The sequence below is a fragment of the Passer domesticus genome, chromosome 10 (genome assembly GCF_036417665.1).
Source record: "Passer domesticus isolate bPasDom1 chromosome 10, bPasDom1.hap1, whole genome shotgun sequence".
Lineage (NCBI taxonomy): Eukaryota > Metazoa > Chordata > Aves > Passeriformes > Passeridae > Passer > Passer domesticus.
In genome coordinates, this window is record NC_087483.1 from 24,554,468 (window position 1) to 24,569,514 (window position 15,047).

The window sequence follows — 15,047 nt, forward strand, 5'->3', positions numbered from 1 at the left end:
GGTGATACTATTCAAATTAAGATAATCTGACAGCTTGCATTTTGCAACCATGAAGAGTTTCTTTTGTTCTTTTAAGTAAGAAGCTAGAAAATTTCCAGGCAAGACAATATTCAAGAAGGTGACAAGAAGTAAAAAAAAAAAAAAAAAACAAAAAAACTCTTCAGTAGCTGTTAGAGCTTAGAGCTGCAAGAAGTGCCTTTTTTCAAGATCTGAATTCTCCAAAACAGATTTCTGGTAAGGACTCCCACAAGCCCTGCATGTTTTGTAGTTTCATCTTCTTCCAGATCTGCCCCTGTCAAACCATGAAGGGGGGAACTGATTAATGGTGCTCCCTTAGAAGTGGATGCTTCACACAGTTGAGGGTCACTGCCAATCACTGAGACCTTATATGTGTAAGTCTTATTTAAGACGGGGAGAAAATTTCCCATAAAACTGCAGTGTGAAGGAGAAATTTTCCATCTTCTTACTTCTGCTCCATCCTCACATATCCCAGACACATCCTGAAATTATTCTAGGACAGAAGCAACTGCACCTGTAAGACTGAGCAAACTGTCCAAGGGGAAAGGAGCTTCAGAGTTCAGCAGGATGGCTCACTTGCATTAAGTTCTAAAAACTTCTTGTTATCAGTGATGGTTCTCACTAAAAAGTATGAAAACTTTTTAGAAGCAAAAAGCAGTAACTGTAGTTGTGTTCATACCATAAAAAAAGGATCCAAGGCCCCGTGATAGATTATTCAAAATAATCAGCAGAAAACACAAGCACACTAAGTTTTAGTCCTCTACTTGACTATAATATTCAAATTTAGACCTCCAAGATCAGAAGCCTCACTCTTTCAATGTCACCAGCAAAACCAGACCAAAATACTTCTCATGACTTTCTCATAGGCCAGAAGTGTGGAGGGCCAGAAGGATGCAAGGCCCACCCCTGTGGTTAAGTTTTCTGGTCGGCAACCGCTCTTCTGTAGGCAAAGCTGAGAGGGAACATCTGCCAAGCCTTCAATTGAAGAAAGCTCAGTGAATGGAAGCTGGAAGAAAATACAGGGTGGATCCAATGAATGCACTGTTCATTATGCAAGTGTACTCATTCAGAGGCCTCTTTATGTCATTCAGTATAAACAAATACCTGCAGCAGTATCAGGCAAGACAAAAAAAGCCTTGTTGTGAAGCAGAGTGGCAGACTTGTTGAGACAGTCATGGAGGTCGTCATTACAACCTACTTTAATATCAACATGTACACACACCTCATCGTACTCTCTAAATCACAAAATCATCACATGTGGAACAAACATCACCATCATCATAAGGATGACGGGTTTTTTTCTGTTTGTACTCAAAGCTCTTAATAGCTGCTTATATTGTTACTCTGGCTGTGACTGCAGTTGACATAGAATGCTTGGGTTCACATTAAACTACCTGTCACATGGACTGACAGCAATGCAGTTGCAGCACATTGCAGCACACTGCCTGCTAGGGCAACACCTGAATACTACTTCCAGCCACCCTACACGTGTAGAGAGGAGCTACAACCACTGCACAGATGTACCAGACCGTCTTCTCCACCATAAAGCAGCTTTGTGCAAGAGCAGAACTGAGGCAGGACACAGAAAAGCAGTCCACAAGGTGCACACCAGCAGCCTGTCACCAAGCAGCAGGCTCAGTCTTCAGTCACTATTAGAGCAGTTCTTGTTAAAGGGGCTGAGGGAAGGAGCAGCAAGGCTAGCATGTGGTCCCTCTCACTGCTCCATCACCCTACAGAATGCAGGAGCAGTTCTTACTCTGTGAAAAAAGAACAAGTCATTCTAGTTGACATGAAATGTTATCCAACCTTCTTTGTGTGAGGATTTTCAGACAAAAATAATACTTTTTGCCTGCACACATACAACTAGTCCTGAAAAAATGGAAGAGGGAGGAAAATTTGGCACTTAGTAGAGGAAAGAAAAATGCAATGCAAAAATATATTTTTAATATATTTATATATATGTATATAGAGATATAGAGATAGAATTGTTTCTGCTTCATAATTACTAAAACAGCAACCTAATTATTAGAATACTGTATTACTAAAATTCCATGGATACACATGACCGTGCATAATATCATAAAACTTCTGGTCTTTAACAGAAGTTATATGCTGATAAAACACCAGAACTCAGCAAAAGTTGATTTCTAATTTATACTGGCAAATTATCAGACTCAGGACATATGAGTAAATAAATTATATTCAAGTGTAATACAGATCCTCAAATCAGTTCAACCACCCTCAAAGACACTATAATTTACACCTCCCGCACACCTTACTGTTGGCAATAACCCGATAAGACTGTGTGACAAAACTCTTTATGCATGTAATACTGTTTCACAAAATTAATGCTCTTTCTACATTAAAATTCATCTAGGAAAACAAATGCTAATGTTGGAAGACCAACAACTAGCCTGATGTATGGAATCCAGGATGTTTCACAGAAAACTCTATGAAGTCACTGGGATGGGAGCATGAAAACCCCTGGCCCATATTTTTTCATGTAGGACTTAGGATTTACCAGTCCATGTGCACCAGGCAGACCTAAAGCTTTGCAAGAGATTCATAGGAGCCCCAGGCAAAGTTAATACAAGTCCAAAAAAGAAGACAAGATGCAAGTGGTAATATTTGGATTCTAAGGACTGTTTTTATATATGAAGATGAACTTATCTCACTTTTTATTTGTAATTTATACATGTGAACAAGAAGGTCAGATGTTGGATACTAGTGCCTTGGCTCTTCATTCCAACAAGCCTGCTCCAAGACAGAAACCCACCACCACGAAAGAAAAAAACAAAGAAGTCAAACAAAATCCATTATAACATCTTCCTATTGTGGCCAAGGTCTCAAGTCAGCCACGGGTACTCAAGGGAAGCAGAAGTCCCTTGCAATTGTACAAAAAACACTGGATATGGAGGACTGAAATCCGAGAATCACTTTATGGACCACATAGCTGGCAACATCCTTGCTTTGACAGATACATCCTCTCTGTATATAGTTTCTCAATGTGCTGTGCTCTAGTCTGAGAGCTGGAAGAGGAAGGCAGATTATTTAGCAGATGTCATTTTCTTAGTCAATGCACTTGGGTTATTTTAAAACCATTAAAAAAAAATCCTGGTATAGATACAGGACTTTACAGAAAGAAAATGTGAAAGAAGCTACGGTTTCTTTTTGATAAGCACATGAAAGGTTTTGAGATGAGGATGACCAACACATTGTTTTTCCACCAAACTGAGAAAGATCCTTGATAAAATTATGATCAGCTTGAAACCCTTGAGAACCCTTAAAAATAAGTGGAAAAGCAAATCCTTCAAGGTAAATTTGAAGTTTTCTTTCCTTTGAGGCAACTTACTTAAGAGGTTTGTTATTAGTATTTAAAGCTCTAAACCACTCTAGTGTTTCACCTGAATTATTTGGGAAACAAAGCAATACACAAGGAATACTCATGTGATGGATACAAGCAGCTGGGCTCTCTTGCAACCTCACAGGCAGCTCTTGATGGAAGAGTAAGCAAGATGAAGTCCTGTTTCTGCCAGCACACTCTTCTTGACAACTGAAGGTAAATGTCATGCTAGAGATTAAAACTCTTGCCATGATTCTAACAAACCATCAGCCTATTTTCAAAAACATCAACCTATTAGAGGTGATTTTAGAGATTACCTGTTAAGGGGTATTTTTTCCTTTGATAAAACACAAACCAAACAAATAGAAAAATACAATGAAACTTTCTGTGTATCATGCATGATACACACTGGTTAACTGGTGAAGAACGTGTGATTCTGGAGGCTGGCAACGCTATGGAGATCTCATTTTTATCTCTACATCCTTGTCTTCTAACCAAACTCATTTATCAGTGTTGGCTGAAAGACAGGACATCTGCTCCTGATGAAATTTTGACATTTCTAACTTTCCATTTCATGCCAAACTGGAAGAAAATCAAGTATTTTTCATGTTTCCTGTAAATGCTCTAGAAAATAACAATTCCAGATTAGCACACATGACAGGACCTCTAATTAGGAGAAAAGGTATGTTTCTTGTGCCAAACTGTTTCAGTATCACCCCAAAAAGTGACACTTCAAAATACCTCATTTTCTAGAGCGCTCAATATTTTACATGCATGCCTTACAACTGTTTTTTGATGTAAGGATATTAAAAACAAAATAGAAAAAAGCACATTGTATCAGAATGACATGATGCCACTGTGGCATACAAATTACTCTCTGTCACACACATATACAAATGCATTTTCAACTATGCATTTTATTACCAATATAAAGAATATAAAGAATTAGTGAACGAGACTAAAGACTGCCTTCTCTCTTCTTCCCCCTAAGTCTGATTTACTCTTATTATCCTGAACACAAAGGGAATAAAAGCTTTTCCAGTAAGGGACGTGATTTCTGTTTTCTGTCGTCTAAGCATCTTTTTCCATGAATTTTTTGAAACCCAAAATTATCTTAAAGATATTGCAGTGTTGAGAAGAAAAAACTTAAGTGGAACAAAACTAAAATTATCCTCAAAATGGCCTGTTATAATCAAATTTTATGCTGTAGGAGACTCAAAGCATTGATCCTAGAAGGGGGACAGAATGTGTTTACTTCAAAGCAACTCAAACTTCATTCTGGGTACCCATAAGGTAATTCCTGTCTTAGGTAGAGGAGGTCCACACCTATTTCTCAATTTACATCCCATCTGCTCACATACCAGCCTACAATAAAAATCAAAAGATCCATCTTACAGAAAATGGAAAATCCAGATGTCCATTCAATCAAATGTTATGTGCTCTGCCCGAATTTTCTTCTGTAAGCTTCCAGTAAACTTCAACTTAATCCTCTCCTATTCAGTTTTCCCACACGGTTTACAAACTTCATCCAGACATAGGTCTCAGGAGGGCCCTGGAGGCCTGCACTGTATTTCTGTGAGGTTGATGATCTCACACAACCACCAAGGTTGGAAGAGACCTCTGGAGATCATCACCAAGCCTGCTGGATGGCAAGTCAGTGCAGAACCATGCCCATGTTCTCCAAGTACATCCACAACTAGACTCCACAGCCTCTCTGAGTAACCTGTCACAGTGTTTCACAACCATCCCAAGAACAAGTTTGTTTAAACAGAATTTTCAGCCTATCAATTGCTTGTTGCCTCTTGTTCTTTCACTGTACACCACTAAGAAGAACTGTCCACCAGCACTCCCAGGACTCCATCTACAGTTCAATTTGTCATCATCATAACAATGCAATCACTGTTAATTTAGTACAAGTGTTGTAACACTGGGAAATGTTTGGTGCCAGAACTACTGAAATATTTTCAGGCTACTCTCTTATCATATCAATTCTCACCCTCCTCTCATACTACTGTGTGGGAAAACTTGACAGATAAGAATCAACCACTCAATTACCACTCAATTATTGCTTCAATATATACACAACACGTTTCTGCTTGTGGTCTAACCACCTGCATTTCTTTTTCTCAACAGTTTCTTTCCAACATGATGCCCATAACAGGAATTAATTATACCCAACTGGACCTGATTGTCTCATCCAGCAGCATGCTTTGGACAACCACAAGTACTGAAGTGGGAAAAGCTAATGGACAAATGCAGAAAATGCTTGTCAACAGGCACATATTCATGACCCACTCATTTCCTAGAACTTTTTTTTCAACAGAAACAACTGGTCTTTCCAGGTGTAAGGGGGATTTTGGTCCTGACAAAGCACTGGTCTCATCTGCTATAGCAGAGCTCAGGAGAGCTGCAGCTCTGATAGCCAGCTGATGAAAGACTGGAGCCCTCCAGCACCCCAGCTGCACAGTTCTCCTCCTGGTTGAGAAGTGCTACCCGAGTTCACCCACCACCCCAAAAATTTCTGAGCTCACTTTCATTTCCTGTAGATTTAATTTTGTCTGCTTTGTCACACTGTAATGCCCACTGGTTTACACTAGCATTCCACATTTACACTGCCCCCTTACAATGTTTCAGCAGTTGCCATATCGAGGCTAATTTCTGTGCACCTTAAGGAACATACCTTGTTTGAGCAGTCCCCTTAAAAAAGCACACCAAACTGTCTAACTATGGAGGCAACTGTGTCTCAGCAATACACACAGCACAGTCACAGCAGACACGAGGAAGAGCAAGCACAAGGGATATTACAACGCAGCACTCTGATCTTCCTTTCACATTACTTCTGTGATCAGGGACTCCTTTTGAGTAAGCTCTTTACTTTGAGCTATGGAGCACAGTCTTATTTCCAAATAAGCAATTCCCTGCCACCGCAGGAAAGCATCTCTCATTAGTCTAGGCAGTTTAGCTCGTTTGTACCATTTCAAGGTAGACAGCATTGGTACAAAAGCAGTTTTCATAGTTTAAAGTTCTGTCAAACACCTTAGGAAAGTATAAACTGAGAGTAGTCTTTGCTTCCACTGTCTTCTCAGTGAAAAGATAGGAGTCCCACAGACGTGGTAAACAGCAGTCCCAATGAAAAAAATCAGGTATCTGAACTTTCTCAATGTCATATAGAACTGAAATCAGTCAGGAACAGAGGTGAAAAGGGAGTGAAGAGATCCCAATGCTGAAGTGAGGATTTCAGCATCTTTTCTATTAAGCCTTTTTCTGTTTCTGCTTGTGGAACTAAAAAATACTAAGTTTACCTCAGAGGATGGCAAATGGGCAGTGAGTAGATTTGATGACACCACATGTTAACGTTATTTCACTACTGATAAAAATAGAGCTACTAGCTTTTGCAAATGATAAACACTACTGCAAGCACAAATACTCAAATAGCCTCAAGAAGATTTTATGCCAATGAACACATTCCAAGACCTAACCTCTGTTTGTGCACCAGTGCTCTGTTCTACGTCAGCTAGATTTATTTCTTTTAATACAGTACTATAGGCTATTGCCCTCATCCATGCAGGAGAAACCAATACAGTGAAGGTATTATTAAAAGGAAGCTTCTACTCCACTGGTACTGTGAAAAAATACAAGTATTTTGATTTACCTATTTGATTAGGTCTTTTGATTTAACTATTCTAGTGTGACCTGTGAGCACAGAGAAGGCTTTTCATCACTTCAGACCAAACTTTAATGTGCATCATTTGTAATATTAAAAGTAGTTTAGTTAGTGAACCTGAAAGATACTTCATTAATACAACATAGTCTGGAGACCCTTAGCATTTCATTCCTCCCTGTGCAAAACATAACTTGGATTAATAGCCAATATACATGACATGGTTAGCTGGATGTTACACTCCTTTACAATTCTTAAATTTTCTTAGTAATTGTACAATTACCTTGAAAGTTAAAATTTGATTGTGCTACATCAGTAATAGTTACGCAAGGTTTTACAATTGCTCAGAAATATTAAAGCTTAAAAGCAGCAAAATTTGATATTAAGAGAGGTATTAACTACATAGGGGGAAAAAATACAGTTTACTTTCCATTTTATGTGCAGAAGTCACAACTTTGTATTACAAAAACCATCTCTAAGATTTCAACTGACCGTGCTAAATACTCCAGCTCTCACCCTGGCTGCAGTTTGACTACTTTACAATAACCAGAAAGGCATCACCAGAAACTGCTGGATGCCATATGGTGTAGTTAGTCCTCTGTAAGGACTATGCGCTAAAAACATTTCCCCCCAGAGGACAGAAGTTCTCAGCCCGTCTGATTGTCAGAAACTTTGCTCGCCTTAAAGCAAGACATTAGTGATTCCTCCTGTTCCAAATAATCAGAGGCCCACATGTTTATGATCAGAGACCCTTCCTTTCCCTTGGCTGTTCCCAGAAATCTGCAAGTGCCCAGTGAGTGAAGGAAGTCATTCTGGGGGGAGACACAAAGCAATCCAGGTGTTAGATCAACTCCTCCAAGGAACTGTTGATACACGTTGTATGCATCTGATTGTCCATCAGGTGCCAACCACAGTCTTAAGCATACAACTGGATATTATATAAGGTTACATCACTTACAAAAGCTATATCGTTTTATGGGGTAATTTTAACTTTCTTCTCAAAACTCCAAGACCATCTCGAGACAGGCACAGAAACACCACATGTTAATAAACTGTCAACCTACGGCAGGCATGGGATATTTAACAACTTGAGAAAAAAGAACAAACCTCCCCCCCAAAATATAGTCAAATAAACACTGTTCAGCTCAGGCATCAACCCTGTTGACAGGAACAGTGATAGATTTAAGGGAACAGAATATCCCAAATGTTAATTTACTAAATATTTTGTAAGGGCTAATAAGACACTGGGCTGCAGATGCACAGAAGGGGCAGCATACCAGAAGCTATTCTTTTCCCAACAACAAATCCTTGGCAAATGCCTATTAATCAGTGACAGAGACAGAAGTAGGGCAGCAGAAAGAGACACAACACAGGTAATTTGGATACAATTGCATGGTTGCAGGAATCCAGGCAGGAACCAAATTGGAGTTGCTACCAGTAACTGGAACCCGCACTCAGACAAAACCCCACTAACCTAACAGGCTCCCAGCACCCACTAGTGACCTGTCACTGAAACCTTTCCATTGGCAGAGCTGTGGTTTAGCTGTCACACTTCTCTCACATGGATATTTTAGGAATCACTTTTAATGGCATTATCTTCTGGAGCTCAGCACACATTTCCCATTTAACTCCTAATTTTAAGACGGACACTAATGCACATCTGTAAATGGTCTTATATGAAGGACATTCAAATAGTGTGCATTTTATCCACTCCACCTTCTTTCAAAGGAACACTCTAAGCCTATGTGTGAACACACAACTGCATTACACAACAGAGACAGTACCAGCCAGCACTGGCAGCAGGACCAGCATGTGTGAGCATACACTGCACTGGTGTGAGCTGGTAAGAGAGCGGCCAAGACAGACAACAGCTCTGCAGGTAAAACAATCCTTTTGTTGGGAAGTGTTAGTCTGCAAGTGTTAGTGGCTGAAGCTCAACCCTGCAACCCTAGGAAACAAAAACTGGTTATATAAAGATAAATGACAGAAAATTAGTAGGTTAAAGAAACACAGGGAAATGAATAGTACAATCAGCAAGATATAAATGCATTTTAAAGCTATTTACTGCTAAGGCTCTATTGTTACTTTTTAAAATAAAATTGATTTAAAGTTGAAAAGAAATAGTTTTTCAGTTATTTTCTTTCCAGGGTCTGTCTTTTCATACACGTTAGCAATTTCAATATCCTATTCAATTTTGACACAATCAAGCACTTAGTAAATAGCAATCAAGCAAAAAGCCCTACATGTCATCTTATGGAAAAAAAGAAATTACAAAAAAAAAAAGGTAAAGAAAGAACTGAGAAAGTTATTGTCAGAACACATGCATCCACTTACATACACCTGAATGATCAGATTTTGCCTAACACAAAGGGAAGTAAGCAAAAAATCTATAAATATTACAGCCTAGAAAAAGGTTTTGACAGAAATAACCATCAGTGCTCCACCCAACCTCTCCCAATGAGGTTTTGGGCTGCTGGAAGTACAGGAAGTTTGTACTTCCAAAATTTGTATCCTGTCTAGCCTCTTTTTTGTTGTAAAAAAACACCGATACTAGATGTCCTAGGGAGCACAAAAATAAAATTTGTATGTATACACTACACACCAGAAAAACTCGTAAGATTGGATGTATTGTCATCCAAATGAATTTTTCTAGTTAGCAAAAATATATATATACATGCCCATACAGTCATTGTATCATGTCACCCAGATCCACTAGGTATTCTACTGTGTCATACTAAATGAAAATCAGCTGAGGTTACCTTTGAGACTGAATTATCATTACAAAAGCAGTTTCAAATAAAAGCCATGAATTTCCATATGCTCAGTGTCTACAGTATCTTGATTGGAGTAATAGTAAATGATGTGGCTGGCTCAGCTCAAGTCAGCGCAGCTGAAGGGTTGTTGCTATATATAATCAAGCTATCTCTGACCTTATGAGCCATTCCATCAGCTGCAGAATATCAGCATCACCTTGGAGAACTGCTCCCCATCAAGGCCAGATTACAATATAAGCAGTACAAGCAGTTTGCTGATTCATTGAGTGATTTCATTAGGTCTGAGCCCAAACTGCTGCTTACAAGATGAGGGAAATAAAATACAGCGCAACTACAGTACAAAGATGAAGTATGAGTAACTTCAATAGGTGAGCCAACTGTAAAGAAAGCAGTAATATAAGACTACTTGACTCAGAAGATTGCTGGACCTCATCAGAAATCTGTTTCATGAGGAATCCTTTTGGAGGATTCAGTCAATTTCTCTCTTGAGAGAAGTCTCTAAAACAGGAGTGTCACCCTCGTGCTTTGTGTCCAACAAGCACACTGATTGCTGAGTGAATACAGCTTTTGTATAAGCACACACTCCTTGGAGAGCACATGCTTAGGAGTTTAGGAAAGGATGCTGCTTCTGAGCAGTGAGGTCTAGCACAGAGGGAGAAGAGCCATGTTATCCCATAAACAAAAGAAGAAAAATTGCATTTACCCAGGACAACAGGTGTTTGTTTATTTTTTTAGGCCAATCAAAACTACAACACCCTGCTCTTAGTAAGGTCAGTTTCAATTCAGCTTTAAGCTGTCTTTCCCACACTAGAATTGGAAAGGATCCAGGGAGACAAGACATACTATTGAGCACTTACATTACCTGAAGGCATTGTATAGTACAAGGGGTATCCTTAAGTGTTACATGCCTTGAAAAAACAGAGTAAGACACAAAAAATGGATACATACTTGGGGGAAATATGTTCCCACATTACTCACTGCATTGCTAAACTTCTGCCATCTTCCAAATTACTAGGTAACACTATCTTTGTGCTTAGTTATTGTAATTTTCTAAAATGTACTTTGTGTTTAAAGAAAGATGAATGAGAAGGAAGGGAAACAAAGTTGTTAAAGTATTTTAACACCTCATCCATAACTATGATAACCTCAGTGGATACATCCACTAAATCTCATGACTGTGCGATTGTACCTCAGACCAAAGCTTATTTCAGGAGCGCTCACCATCATCAGATCCACTTGCTGAGGCCACTGAACATACCATCAACAAAAAAGTAACTCATTTGAAAGGAGAAAAAAAAATGAAGAAGCGTCTAGATTATTTTCTTGGCTTGGTTAGCTGATTCACCAAACCAGTAAAAAACAGCAACAGCAATCCTCCTAGGATTAATTCTGTAAATAATATGTGTCTATGTAGAGAACAAAATTTCCAAGTTCTATCGTTTCAATTCCACCTGCAAATATGTACACACAAATACATATGTATATAGAATATAAACATAATATCAACATTCAGCATTGCAAGTTGCATCCCCCAAACATGTCAAGAACTTTGTAAGCAAAGACATGTAAAGTCCAACTCCCCCATACTGTATTTCTTACTATTGTGAGGGTTCATGAAGTTAGTAACCATTCCTATGAAGCAGAGGAATAAACCATACTACTACAGCAGCCTAGCAGTCAGCTGCTATGAAGCAGTCTGAAAATAAAGGATATAAAACACATAATCAGATTCTTAACACCTTGTGTCTGCTTACCTACCAGTGTACAGAATTACAAGAGCACCTGCATTAGAGTTAGGGTATCTTACAAAACAAAAGAGACAATACATTGATGTTGCAAATGCTACAGTACAGTCATAGATCTAAAATAAATCTGCAAGTTTTTTAAAATGTGTAACAGAATCTATTCTTATTTCTTCTTTAGCTGCTGTCATTGCAACTGCTAAACATCTGTAGGAGTATGTTGCAGGATGCATCACATACACCAGTCATCCACAACTTGAGTTTAAAAAAAACCCATATTCTAATACAGAGAAGAAAGGAAAAATCAGTTTTAAAGATATTCCTCTCTTCCCCCTTCTAATCGTGGATAATTTCAGACCTTAACTGATGATGTACATGAAGGATTTCTGTAGCTCCCAACAACCAAAGCATAGAAATCTGAAAAAAAACCAATTAACAATAAGCAATAATAAAGCTTGACCATTCCCCCATTCAAAGTCATACACAATCCCCCTGCTTTCATCAGTGGAAACAGGTCCAGTTGCTTTTGCTCAGCCTGCTTTAATAAAATGCTCTACATGAAAAATCACTGTTGTACCATGCCATGTGGATTAATCCCACACAAAACAGCCTGATCCTACTCTCACAGCAGAGTTATGAAATTTATTTTAATTTTAAAAGGAAAACACACATACCTAAGTAATTGTTAATAAAACATCTTCAGAGGTCTCCCACCTGCAGTCAGGTTAGCAGAACACATTTCTAGATATAAATTTCAAAATCTGTCTAATGAATACAAGAGAATTAAAAAAAAATCTGGTATTCTCATCTATAACTAACACGTTATAACATAATGCATTTCAAAATTAAACATTACTTTAAATGAATGAAGAAAAATAATCAGAGTAAATGGATACAAACTACAACATAATCAGAGTAGCTTCTAAAATGCAAACAATAGCCGCATCAGGATTAGCAGAAATGTGAGTTAGTTTCAGCCTTAAGTTTATCTCTCTGACTAGCTGTTCCTCCACCAAAACACAGTCCTGCTGTGATGCTTACTGCAGTTCAGATGACAAGAGATGCAATATCATGCACCTGCTTTCAACATTCAAAAGTACACATCATACAGATTGCAAAAAAAAATAATTATTTGACATAATCTAAATACTTGTAATTGTACTCATTACTCCACTTGTAACTATATTGCAGTATTTAACTCAATTGCTCCAATTAACTTTTCACAACCTCAGATTTTCAGGCAGATGACAATTTTTGCTGTTCAGTAAATCTGTAAAACCACACACAAGATAACAACAGCCCGTGACAGCTTATTTTTCAAAACAAATATGGTCCTCTGAACCAAGAAAGGAATATAGGCAAGTTCTAACCAGGGACAGGGAATGCTTAGGAAATTTGAAGTGGTACCTGGCAGATAAGCTCTTTTATCATTTTTAAAGTACATTTACAGCCCTTCTCTGGCATGCAGTAACTACAGGTCTTCCTTTATCTTCCTTGACTACCCTAACAGCATGCCTAAGAAAACAACACTGAAAACACGTAGGTGTTGGCACAAGGAGTCGTCCTTTTGTTCTCCGCTGTTGAGGGAGCAGCACCTCTGTCAGGCGGCGCAGCAGCGTGCTCGAGGGAGCACCGCCGGGCTCCCGCTGCCCGCCCCTGACAGGCGGCCCTGCTCAGCGCCCGCCGGACACCCACAGAAAGCACCGTCCCTGCTGACCGAGCGCTGCTCTGACGCCTTGTGCTTAAGTGTACATATATTCGTATCTAGGTATTCGTGAAACGTGGTTTATGAGTTCAGCAGCCTCGAGGAACGGTGAGTTAGGTTCAGAGACGAACAGCGTCTGGCGCGTTTCATCACTGAGCTTCCACATCCTGACAGCGCTCCGACACTCGGCGCGGACCGCTCACCGATGCCATCTGCACTGGGCACGCACAGCTCTGCTCAGCCCCGCTGCCCCGGGCTGCCCTCACCAAGAACTGCCACTTCCCACCTGAGGCCCCACGCTGAACAGCTGAACAGCCGCCGGCCCCGGCTCCCGCCGCCGCTCCCGGCCGCGCAGCGGACCCGGCGCGGGCTTCGCTGTGGAGAGCGGCCCTGCGGCGGGGCGCGGGCAAACTCTCCTGCCGGGACCACTTCCCGCCACTCTTCTTCCGTGAGAGGGGCGGACAGGACCCCGCCGCAGCCCGTGGGTCGCGGGCAGGCGCCGCGATCCGCACAGGTGCCGGAGGGCCCTTGTCCCCCGGCCGCCGCGGCCGGCGCAGGTGGCGGGAGGGCTGCGCCCATTCCCGGGCAGACCTCGCCTCCTAGCGCCCGCGCCGGGCCGCGCTGCAGGCAGCGGGAACGGCGTGCTGCCTGCCTCTCGAACCCCTCCACCTTCCCGCATCGGGCCCGCTACGTGACCAGCCGAGGGGGCAGGGATAACGCAAGGGCCCGGCGAGGCCGGCGGAGAAGCAGCGGCGAGGGAAGACGCTGGGCTGACAAAGCTCCTCGGCTGCCCTTGGGCCCGCCCAGCCCAGCCAAGCCCGCGGCAGAGCGAGGGGCTCGGCGTTACCTTTCGAAGAGCAGCCGGATCATGAAGATGCAGAAGGCCAGGGGGAAGGCGAGGTACAGGTCCTCCGCCTGCGGGAAGGCGGCTTCCTCCGTGCTCTGCAGGTCCGCCCAGGTGACGTTGTGCGGCAGCCAGAACCGCTCGTTCCAGAACCAGGCGAGGATCCCTGCCATCTTTGCTTTGTCTGCCGCGGCGCCCCTCGCTCCGCTCCGCCCGCGGCGAGGCGCGTGTGAGCGGCTGCCGGGAGAGAGGAGGATGGAGGCGTGTGTCAGCCCCGCAGCCGCGGATGATGCTGCCAAGCGCCGCCGAGCAGGTTCCCGCCCGGCGGGGGCAGCGGCCGCCCCGCCTGTCACACGGCCGCGCCGGCACCCATTGGCTCCCGCCCGCGCCCGCCGCCGCTCGGGGCCCCGCCGGGCGGTCCGGAGCCGCCTTCCCCCGCCCCTTTCCCCTAGCGAAAGACCGCTCCGAAGCCCGAAACCGAAGTGACGCAGCCCAGCAAGAGGGACCCCGTCCCAGGGGCACTCCCCGCGGCCCACCCCGTGCCCACCGGGGCAGCCTCCGCCTCAGCGCCGGCCCTGGCGGCCCCGCGCCGTGTCACCCACCGCCCTTTCGCCGCCCAGCCGGGGTCCCGGCGAGCCTGGAAAGGCTGTCGCCCAGTAGGAGTAGGCAGGGGGCAGGAGTGAAAAGCCCTCTAGGAATTCTGCAGAGCCAGGCGGGCCAGGGTCGGTTTCCGCAGTCCGGTCCCCGAGAGTGTCCCCTGCCCCGAGCGCTGCTCCCGGCCCTCTCGGCTGGGGTGTTTAACACGGAACTGTCCCGGGTGGAAGGACTCTCAAACATTCAATGACTTTACTCTGAACGCGGCTACAGCAAACACGTGTAAATGTGGCGTGGAAAAGCACGCGACTCATCAGCAACAAGATTGAGGTTAGGACTGTGGCTTTGCATTCCTGGCTAAAAAAA

The 15,047-nt window shown here is 42.5% G+C and overlaps 1 protein-coding gene across 6 annotated transcripts in view; it reads right to left on the reverse strand.

The window, feature by feature from the left end:
* CERS6 (ceramide synthase 6) overlaps positions 1-14,401 on the reverse strand; it is a 105,718-nt gene extending 91,317 nt beyond the window's left edge. For 2 of the 6 annotated variants that reach the window (XM_064434579.1, XM_064434578.1), the window contains exon 1: positions 14,091-14,401. In XM_064434579.1, coding sequence (XP_064290649.1) covers positions 14,091-14,260 — 170 coding nt within the window. In that variant the 5' untranslated portion in view covers positions 14,261-14,401. Of the gene's footprint in view, positions 1-9,781; positions 9,817-11,896; positions 11,956-13,529; positions 13,906-14,090 lie in introns of those variants that run through there. The other 4 variants (XM_064434577.1, XM_064434576.1, XM_064434582.1 and 1 more) reach the window with 4 other exon arrangements.
* Positions 14,402-15,047: the final 646 nt, after the last annotated feature.